The 10,781-nt window shown below is 30.2% G+C and overlaps 1 protein-coding gene and 1 long non-coding RNA gene across 4 annotated transcripts; one reads left to right on the top strand and one right to left on the bottom strand.

Moving 5' to 3' along the window:
• The first annotated feature begins 1,536 nt into the window (after nt 1–1,536).
• Nucleotides 1,537–2,281, top strand: LOC133809846 (uncharacterized). Its single transcript, XR_009881586.1, has 2 exons — nt 1,537–1,847; nt 1,952–2,281. It is a non-coding gene; the product is annotated as an uncharacterized LOC133809846 (long non-coding RNA).
• Nucleotides 2,282–2,463: 182 nt separating this feature from the next.
• Nucleotides 2,464–7,377, bottom strand: LOC133809809 (PI-PLC X domain-containing protein At5g67130). 3 transcript variants are annotated; one of them, XM_062245979.1, is made up of 10 exons: nt 7,215–7,377; nt 5,642–5,740; nt 5,184–5,270; nt 4,972–5,094; nt 4,751–4,888; nt 4,040–4,138; nt 3,642–3,945; nt 3,314–3,537; nt 2,980–3,066; nt 2,464–2,816 (listed from the first exon to the last, which is right to left on the bottom strand). In XM_062245979.1, the coding sequence occupies exons 3-10, from the start codon at nt 5,265–5,267 to the stop codon at nt 2,631–2,633; spliced, it is 1,245 nt and encodes a 414-aa protein (XP_062101963.1). In that variant the 5' UTR covers nt 5,268–5,270; nt 5,642–5,740; nt 7,215–7,377; the 3' UTR covers nt 2,464–2,630. The 3 variants fall into 3 exon arrangements, with proteins under 3 accessions (XP_062101963.1, XP_062101964.1, XP_062101962.1); XM_062245980.1 differs by lacking the exon at nt 5,642–5,740 and having other exon boundaries at nt 7,220–7,377; XM_062245978.1 differs by lacking the exon at nt 5,642–5,740 and having other exon boundaries at nt 7,215–7,376.
• Nucleotides 7,378–10,781: the final 3,404 nt, after the last annotated feature.

Below are 10,781 nucleotides of genomic sequence, written 5' to 3' on the forward strand. Positions count from 1 at the left end.
TTATTAAAATTATAGATAATGTTTTACCCTAAATTTTTTAATACATTTATACACTACTAGGTAGATGCAACGTGCAATGCACGTTTGTTTAATTTTAAAGTTGTAAACATGTTTATTCAAACATGTATTTAATTTTATTATATTTTTTAATTATCATATAAATTTTAAATAAAAAATATCATAAAAATAAATAAAATATGTTTAATATAATGTATGACATAAATGTATTAAAAAAATTAGGGCAAAATATTGTTTATAATTTTAATCAAAATTCGTTCACTTTAAAATATATATATTTATATAATAGAATGAATTATAGTTCTATAGTATATATAAATATTTATATCAATAATCTTTATATATATGACATCTAAATATAACATTGACATAGATATATATTTACATAACATATGTATATAAATCATAGTATACATGCATCGACTATTTTAATTAATTAATTAATTTTTGTTTAAGTTTATGTTTATTTTAGTTTTTGAATTTGGCAATAACAACAAGAGATTATATATTATATGTTTAATATAATATTAATATTATACATGGATTTTAAAGTTAAATTTGTTGCTAGTTGATAGTAGATTATATTATATGTTTAATATGATATTATTCTAATACGTGAAATTTAAATTTAAGTTTAATTAAATTTTATTTAAGTTATAAAACATATGGTTTTATTATTTTTAAATAATTATCATTGTAAAATATCTCAGAAATATCCTATTTTAATTTGTTTAATTATTTATTTATTTAATATAATTTAAGTTTAAGTCAATATCTCAAAAATATCCTATTTTAATTTGTTTAATTATTTATTTATTAAATTTTATTTAAGTTTAAATCATGTTTACAATCTACCTTTAAATATAATGATATTCGGTTAAATATAAGAATATTTCGTTAAAATAACAAAAAAAATAAAAAACTGTTAAAACTAAGAATTTCCGTTATCTACACACTTTTTATATATAAGTGATATTAAACATCTTTTATTTATTTTTATGATATTGTTTATTTATTTAAAATTTATATGATAATTAAAAAATATATAATAAAAATAAATACATGTTTAAATAAGCATGTTTACAACTGTAAAACTAAGCAAACGTGCATTGCACGTTGCTTCTACCTAGTACATATACACACACAGTTTTATTGTAATTATTATTGTTTTTGCCACATTAAATATTTTATATCTAGTGTTGTTTATATTAATTTTTGGGAAAATAATATATTCTTATTAAATAATAAAATATTTTATTATTGCATAAGAAATAAATTTTAATTTTACAAAATTAATATATTTAATATTTTTTTATATAATTTTATTAAAATATATATTATTATATTAATTTAATATATTCATGTGCTTACTGCAAAAAATATTTGTAATATTTTAATATTTGTGCTTAACCAAACAGAGTATATTAATGTTCTGAAGAAGATTCAGATAAAATTCTAGTATACAACCAAACATAATAATATAGCTTCCCAAACATTTCAATTACAATCTTCAACTTTACCAACTTCCCATACCAAACGACCACTAAAACCCTTAAGGCTTCGAACCAGGATGTTTGTCTAGAAGTATACAAATAATCGGAACTTAGAACACTATGACTACACTAGGATTGTTATGGTGAATCACATCAAGCAAAAGGCCTACTATCAAGTACCAACCATGATCACAAGTGTGAAAGCTAGCTTAGGATGCTAATCCAAGCAAAGCAATTCCAGTCTCTTCAGCTCAGCATAAGTTAACTTCTGCTTTTCCATGAACTGGGGGAGCTTCACTCCGGCCTTCATCTGCTTCCCTGCACGGATTCACAAAAGTAATATCCCCTCCTCCCAATTGGTACACTTTTTATGTTTTTTTCTTTCTAACCAAGTTAAACATCTTATTTACTGTCTCTTGGCCCCAATGGATGCATGACAGTGAGTTGGGGATAGCACAAATTACAGATGGATAAAATAGAAGGTGAACCAGCTAATAAAAGAGATGCAGGCAACATCAAGAGGAGAAGCCATTGTTTTAGGTGAATTGACCATCTTGAACTCTGCTGAGAAACTAGCCATAATGCCATGCAAATTTTAATTGTATAGTCCAAGTCATGAATTGGGGTGTCATAGTTCAGAAGCTGGTAAATTATAAGTTTGAAAAAAAGAGTCCAAATACTGAAAGGCTAGAGCATACTAGCCTAGAAGATAAGTATTTAGCATGTCATATGAATTATGAAATAATGACGCCCAATAACTTGTGTGCAGATGTTTCAATCATTCAGTCTAACTCATGGAAGTACAAACTAAGTACATACATCTCAGATACACACATGAAATTTAAACAAATGAATACATACATTCACACATATATTTATGTTATTCTTATCCATATGCTAAAGCTGATAGAAGTGAGGTAATTGTATACACATATCAATCAGTCAAAGAAGATGTAAACCAGCAATAGTGACTAATTGTATCTGATATGATTTTCTCCAAATTTTACAAACACAACGGCTCAAGAATGAGAGAACCAAACAGTACATCAGGCCAAAAAAGAGGGATTTTTGCGTTGTTCAAAGAATTAGAAGGGGGCTTACAGAAGAATTCTCACAATTCTAAGACCAAAAGGAGAGCATTGTAGCCAAAACTATACCACACAACCACTGAAGCAGAACTGGTCTGCTATCAAATGCAGCCATGTTGGACGAGCTTTGCAATGGTGGCGATGGTGACGTGCTACCAGACGCAGGTGGAGGGGGAGAAATTGGAGGAACATCACAGGTACCAAAGGTTGCATTTTCCTGTTCATGTGACATATTACAGGTTAGCTAATTGGAATAAGCACTTTTTTTTACCACATCTACCTTTAGAAAACAATTCATATCTTTCATGAGGATTTTTAAGTTGTTTTAATGGGAAATTAGAATGGATAAACCAGTGAAAGAGTGGTAAAGAGTAGCAGACCTTGCAAAAAGAAATGTTATCACACCCACATGTGAGATGACCATTAGCTTGGTCAACAGCTTCTGGGGCTCCTCCACCATCGCTTTTCTGCAATCAAGAAATTTAAAAGCTGATGCGCAACACGTGGATGTAGATTATATTGATCAAACCACATATATATGTTGTGTTCTTGTGTTTCAATTTACATTAACTTAAGGGCCATAATCATCAAATTTCTTAGTTAAGTCATAACACAAAGGGTTCTGTTTTCCTTTTCCAAGTTCAGTATATTATTCCTCAGTTTTTGCTTAAGTAGATAAGATATGACTAGAAATGTTTGTAGTTAAGTACATACCTGGTAGTAATCAACAGCGATAAAGTTAGGCCACCGAGCACCGGCTACTTCAGAACAAGTTTTCAACATGGCTGCTAATGAAGCTGAATTATCTGAACAAACCGCGGAGGCATTCGGATTGTTGGGGAAGTAATTCACTAAAACTAGTGATCTGGATTTTGTGTTCATAGGAGATGATTCAGCACGGTTTGGGCACGAACCAGACATCATCCCGCCATTTCCATCTGGTCAAATGCGTAAGAATTGATCAATTCCACCAAATTAATGCAAAAGAACTATGTTTTAAGAACAAAGAGAACTTCACTACACATGCTATTAAAAAACTCACATTGATTTTCTACCACATAGTTCCACTCATAAGCAATTCCTTCAGAAGCTTCTTTACTTGATTTTGAGGTAAAGATAACCAATCTTTGGTTCTTCTGAACCATATCATCAACCGTTGGCCAATCTCCACCATTCTTTGGCATCCGAGAAACTGGGAACATATATTTATTTAGGCCAGCGGTGTTGAACACATTTGACAATCCCTTAGAAGACGTCACATAGTCCTCAATAAAAATGGTGACAATCTCTGATGGGTTTTTGTCCAAAAATGATTTGATATCTTTCAGCACGTTAATGGCAGGTTGCTAAAAGGAAAAGAAAAGAAAAGAAAAAACAGTTCACAGCCAAAACTAAATTAAACAAAAACTTCATTATTTAATATTTGTTTGTGACACTTACAAATGCTGTGAAGTTGTAACATTTGCCTCCAGTGGAATGACATAACCAAATGTCATTTTGAAAGTCATACATATCTAGCATGAGCCCCCTCACTCCATTCTATCAAAAAGGAAAAATAATAAAGAGAACAATTGATTCTTATCAAAATGATATCTTTAAATAAATAAATAAAAAAGCAGAGTTTAATTCCAAAATTTTATGCTAAAAAGGAAAGAATGAAGCATATGTTCCAGGACAAAATTTTGTACATGTGGTGGGCTAGAATAAGTGCACGACTGATGAAAGATGAGACTAATCTCAAGTGGATTAGTTGGAACACTTATAATAACTTGTTAACAAAAGGAGAAAAATACAGACTGGCTTAAATGCTTGATTTTAAAGCTAAGGGACAGCCAAACATGGACTAAAATAATCAAATACAGACCCCACCCGCATCATGAAAATTTAAAGTGAAAAGAAAAGAAAGAGAGGTCCCACAATTACACTTCACTATTACACTTTTCGATTTATGTCCTTTTCTATCTCAATTATTCATTTCACTTTCTTTTCTTTTTTTTTTTTCTAAATCCTAAATTTTTTGTACCACATGTTTTTCTTCTCATTTCAAAACATGTGCTTTTGTAAATTTTACTCCAAAACTATTTGTGGATATGACTAGTGAGTTTCCCAAATAAAAATTTAACCCATAAAAGAAGAAAAAACAAATCTTACATTGAGCTGAGAAGCAACAGTGTCTTCCTGATTCATAGGTGTGACCAGGAATGACCCAGTGGCCGATTTATCTCCGGCTCTAGCGAACGAGTTGTGGGTCGTCAACCATGAGTACTTATTAAATGGCAAATTTTTCACCTATTTACAATTTTTAATAAATAAATGAATAAACATATAAATAAAGTGAAAGAGAAATTCAAAAACAAAAATACAAAAAAGACCTTTGAAGTTGGGATGATTGGCTGAATCCGAGTACATCTAGACCGAGTATTTCCATTAGCTGGGCAATTTTCGCAGCGCAATCCAGAATCACACTCGCTGTCTTTGGAACAGCTTTCACCAATCTATTCAGTAACTAAGAAAATTAACAAGAGAAAGAAAATCACAAAAATAATTTTAAAGAAAGTAGTTAGATTAAGGCAAAAGGAAAAACCTTGAGTGCGGAGGAATAAGATATGAAGAGGAATAAGGCGATGATGAAAGCTTGAAAGTTGAGGCTGCTGATAGAGAATTTCATTATCTATAAATGACACAACACACGTAATCATAAACAAAATGTGACATTTCTTTGTATTTAAGGTGCAAATGAAGAAGAAGAAGAAAGTAAAGTAAATTTTGATGTAGGGGGAAAATACTCTAGTGAGGTTTTCAAATGGTGCAATTGGATCATGCATAATAAAAATAAAGAAGCAATAAACTCTAAATTTTAGAGCAATTCCCTCTTAATTTGCTTTAGTCAACAAATCCTTACCAATATTGACACCTCACACCTCCAATGCCAAAAGAAAAGACAATTGTTTTAGTATTGTTTTCAAAAGCCAAAGAAGAAGATGGATAGTGGATGTTTTGAAATAAAAAAAACATGCACAATAAATGAGTAAGAAAATTTACTTTATTTACAAGTTTTGTTTCAAATTTGTTTGTGTATGGGATCCAAGTTTCAACAAACGTAACTATATCATCCTTAGTCAACAAAATGTACCTGCTGGTCTACAAAATGCAATAGATTCAGAGAGTACAAATACAGAACAAGAAGATGAAAATTGAGTATAATCCTATCCCAAATTGATGTAAATATTCTTAATTTTCAAACATCTAATGCATAACAAACATGATGATTCAACATCTCTTCACAATCAAACAAAAGCAACGAGTTTCAAAAGTTAAAGTTTAACCCAAAAATCATTTATTACTTGTAAAATAATAGTAGTTAGATGAGACACTAACAATGTTCAAAATTACAATATAGAAAAAGAAAACATTCAATCACAGTGACATTGCAGATCACAAAATAGCAAATGCCAAATTAGAAGATGGATTGTGCTACTTGAGTTAGAAAATTGACTTTGGGTTCGACTATCTTAATAATATTTTAGAAAATAAACAATACTCAAAGGCTTTGAATCTTGGAAAAGAAAAAGTAGTGAGGGTGAATATATGGAAAAAGGAGGAAGAAGATATCTAAGGTAAAAGAAGTTAAAACCTCAAGAGATATCTTCTATATAAGTATATACATACATGGTATAATATAATGATTCCTAAAACCCAGTAATGAACTGAGTTCATTAGAAATATGAATCCAATCCAAGTTTACCTCGTGTATCATATATGAGCATTAAAAATAATACAAAAGATTAAAATACGTATCCATTGCTTTCTCAAGAAAGATACAAAACCCATATAAGAGCATATCATATTACAAAGGACAAGTTATTAACTTACTATAATGAAACTCTACCAAACTGAAACTAATTTTTAGAGAAATAAACTATATATACAGCAAAAAACATTGGTAGGCACAAAACAATTCATTTGGATAGTTTGTAACAAGAACATGCAATTTTAAATTAACCAGTGATTAGAGATAATACATACTCACAATTATAAAGTAAATTTATACTTATATACTGGCCAGAAGCTTATTATTCAGATGTTAAAGACAAAATAACCATAAATTAAAATCTATTCACTGATATTATAGGTTTCAAGCAACTTGAGTTAAAAATGTTGATAATTTTAAGATTTTGGAGAAAGATATTGACATAAATTTAACAAAATAACATGAAATTCATACACTTTCGAACAACCATCATAGCAACAAATCCAACTACTAAGAAGAAAGAGAAAGCTATCTGGGAAAAGAACAGAGAGAATGGACATGAGAAAGGAGGGTCAAGTATAAAACATATACATATAATATATACATATATCTTTCATGGAACCCGATTTGGACTTTGTAAGGCTTTAGACAATAACAATTGTGTTCACAAAAGAATGAAAATGTGGTATGGAAAAGGGAGGAATGAAGAGAAGAAAGACCCAAATACACACTTAACCCAGGAAAAAAGTTTGAATTTTGTACAAGATTCCACAACTATATTTATACATTCTTCTTCAAATTCCAATAACATTTCATGCAGAAGAACTACAAAACCAGAGCAGAGAGAGAGAGAGATGGCAGTACCTGACCGTTATTTGAGATCAAAATGCTTGTAATCTGAGTGAAGATGTGAAGAAGTCTGATACAGATGAGAAAGCGTGGATAGGAAAAGAATGAGAGAAAGGCTCTGAACCTGAGATGGGTAAAAGCTCTCTTTCTTCTACAAAACCTATTCTAAATAAAAGCCCTGCTGCGTTTTATTATTATTATCTTTTACAAAGATGAAAGTCATTGATTTGAATTCTAGAAAGAAAGAAGGCCAATTTTGTAATTTAATAAAAAAAATTATAATTATTTTATTATTTATGATTTGACAATCGGTTTGGGTTTGGTGAGGATGAAAAAACTTGTTCAATACTCCGATGTCCATTATGGTTTGTGGTTTTTTCTATCTTCTACTCCTACCATCTATTAAAACTTATCATCTTTTTAATCTTCCTTTTTTTACTTTTCCCACTTTTAAAAATAGAATATTCCAAAAGAATTTACTTGGCAATGAAAATGACAATATCATTGGATTGGTCAAGAAAATTTGTGCTTGTGAAGAGTTCTTCTATTAATATTATTAGTAAGAGATGATTTTTTTTCTTCACAAAACACTATTTACTTCTAGAAAAGGGCTAGTTGACTTGTGTAATGTAAAAATTATGAAAAGGGTATCAACTTGCTCAAATTACTAGCATTTTGATCATACAAAGTGTAACAGTAATTATCATCCTTTTTTTCTTTTGTAGATGTGAATCTTATTTAGTTAAAAACAAGCCATTTTCATAAATAGAAAATATTTCAATCTCTTACTACAAATTTTTTTCGTTAGTATTGATAGTTATTTTTCCATATAAACTAGAGGAACTGAAAATTGATGGACCCAAATGATATTTTTTTCATCAATTTTTTCTTTTATTTTTGATGAGCAATATGATTTATCACCTGATCAGCTTGTTGTTATCAAGTTATTAACTTAGTTTAACAATATTATTATGATTCATCAACATGACATGATATATAGGTTAAGTGAATATGACATTATATTATCTTTAACATTTAATACATATGTTTTTTTTTCTTCAGCTAATTACTTTCCACCTAAAGTCTACCATGTGGTATTATTTACATTATGTGATATTTCCTTTTGTATAATTATACAAAAGTTTAAACTTTGAACGGTGGAAAATTAACTTCTATAAAATAGAGGGTTTTTTTTAGGAAAATATGGTGTGTGTTAGTTTGCCATCTATTATTGGTTTATTTGTAAATTCATACATAGTTAACCTCTTATGTGTGATTAGTTTGCATTATATGAGTGGTTTATTTGGAGAGACTATAGTCATCTCAGTGATCTCACTATATTGATTTGCCAACTTTTTCTTTGGGATGACTTCATTATTATTATTATACAGCATTTCTCAAGCGTCTAGAAGAAATTTTAAATGAACATTCATATATAATCCTTGTCAATTGTTGGAGATGTCAATTGTGAAAGTTAGAACTTAGAAAACTGACAAAAAACACAGCTTCTCTACAATCTAAACTGCTATATAAATTGATATATTTATATAGTAACTTCCAAGAGAATGAGTCTTATGAAGAAAGAGTATAAACATGACTATTCCAGATAACATAATCTTATAAAACATACGTATCTTATCATACTAATTAACAATTTTTTTATATATATATAAATCTTTAATTTGTATTTGTTGCAGCCTTGTATGACTAATAAGAATAACCTGTCAATTAAGTTGGAAGCCTAGTTGTCATATTTTATTTTTTTGATGCTAATATTTTTTTTAAGGAAATATTTCATTTACTTAAAGATCAACTAAGAAATCAAGAACAAAAATAGCTAATATTCTGCATATTATATAAAATATTAAATGTGTCAAAGTCCAAAGTTTTACAGGGACAAATGGACAATATAGAACAGATATGCCCACATTAGTTGGCTATTTCTCTATCTGAGATTCTCTCCATCTGTTTTTTTTTTTAAATATAACTTATTTATTTATGATACTACAGCAAATGTATGCATTAAATAAACATAAAGTGGGCCACAGAAAAACCAGTTTCTACCATCAATGCTCATAGATTATGACTCATCCACCATATTAATTTTAGACCTACTTTTTAAAGAGTGAATGTATCACATTGATGGGAAAATACAATAGATGTGGAGAGATCGATTTCATTTAAAAAGCTATTTGTCTGTCCTATGTGACCAATAATAAAAAAGTCTATGTGACCAATAATAAAAAAGCCACCTCTGAAAAATTAGACAAAAAGAGTTCATAAAAAAAAAATACTTAAAAAGAAAGTCCAGTAAAATCCTATTAACAAAGAAATTCTAATTGATTGTCTTCTAAATCCTTTGATAATCAAATAAAGAATTGATAAGCTATAAACTTTAAAAATAAATAAATTAAAATATAAAAATTCACTCTCCTTCTCTCTAAGTAACGAGCTCTTCAATTAATATAAATGTTGATGCAACAATTTTGATCTTTCTATTTCTGGAAGTATCCTCACACGTCTTATTGATTCTCTAATCTTCTTCGACCGAGATGAGATCTCTAATGACTGTAGAATTGCCTAGAGGTACCCGCAAAGACACTCTGATGTTTAAGTCACATGAGTGTTTATTCAAGCATAGTAATATTGCAAGAAAAATCAGATATGAATAATAGCAATGTGTCCAAAACCTCCCCCAAATAACATATCATAAAGTGTTATTTATAGATAATGAGCGGGTTAGAAAGTGACAAGAAAAGTCTTTCTGTGATTGGACGAAGGCCAACTACTTTTCTCGCCTGTTTACCATTTAAATTTGTTCTTAGCAGAAGCTAAGATAGGAAGACCTTGTCTTCTGATTTCTCACCTTCTATCTTTCTTTACTTGCTTCCGCATCCGTCTTAATAAAATAATGTGTTTTGCTTACAATGTATTCTTAAAAAGTTGTCTGGAACAAGTTTTCCTAAATAATGATCCAAATCATTATCGCCAAGTACGATATTGAAAGACTCACATTAGTGCACTAGCATGTCTCTCTCTGCACCAATGATCGTTTGTCATCATTTAGAATGGCATGTAAATACTTGGCCAACTCTACCTCCCGATTCGGATATTGACTTTTTCTGCAATCTCTCGGTCATGTATATGCTCCCGAGTTTTTTCCACGTGGACTTGTTCGATACTTTGTAGAAGGTCATTCACCTGTCCTTCCACTACCTTCAGTTTTTCTTGCGAATCCCCCACGACCAGAGTCGTCGTGTCATTCTCCGCGATTGCCATCACACGAAGCTTATCCGCTTCCTCAATCTTCCCCCACAAAATCTTCACTAATTCCTCAGCTAAATCCAACTTCCTTTGCACTGCCAACTTATCCTATTTAACCTTCTTCTTCTCCATCTTCGCATTGACCAACTTCGCCGCATGGCCATCAGCCTCCTCTGACATCTCCTCAACTATTTTCTCGTTCTTTAATCTTAATTCTCTTTCTCACTCCAAAGCTTGTCGCACCTCCACCAACTGAGCTTCCAGCTCTGCATTCCTTTTCAACTGGCCCTCTGTCACTGTCTAATGTTATCGTCTGTT

This window comes from Humulus lupulus, chromosome 1, assembly GCF_963169125.1.
Source record: "Humulus lupulus chromosome 1, drHumLupu1.1, whole genome shotgun sequence".
NCBI classification, from domain to species: domain Eukaryota; kingdom Viridiplantae; phylum Streptophyta; class Magnoliopsida; order Rosales; family Cannabaceae; genus Humulus; species Humulus lupulus.

What these genes read in the sequence shown, in the direction of transcription:
- LOC133809809 (XM_062245980.1), bottom strand. Translation starts at nt 5,267, where the DNA reads ATGAAATTCTCTATCAGCAGCCTCAACTTTCAAGCTTTCATCATCGCC. An exon ending in CTATGTGGTAGAAAATCAAT is followed by an intron (nt 3,538 to 3,641) that starts GTGAGTTTTTTA and finishes GCATTTGACCAG; the next exon opens with ATGGAAATGGCGGGATGATG. An exon ending in ATAACATTTCTTTTTGCAAG is followed by an intron (nt 2,817 to 2,979) that starts GTCTGCTACTCT and finishes TCACATGAACAG; the next exon opens with GAAAATGCAACCTTTGGTAC.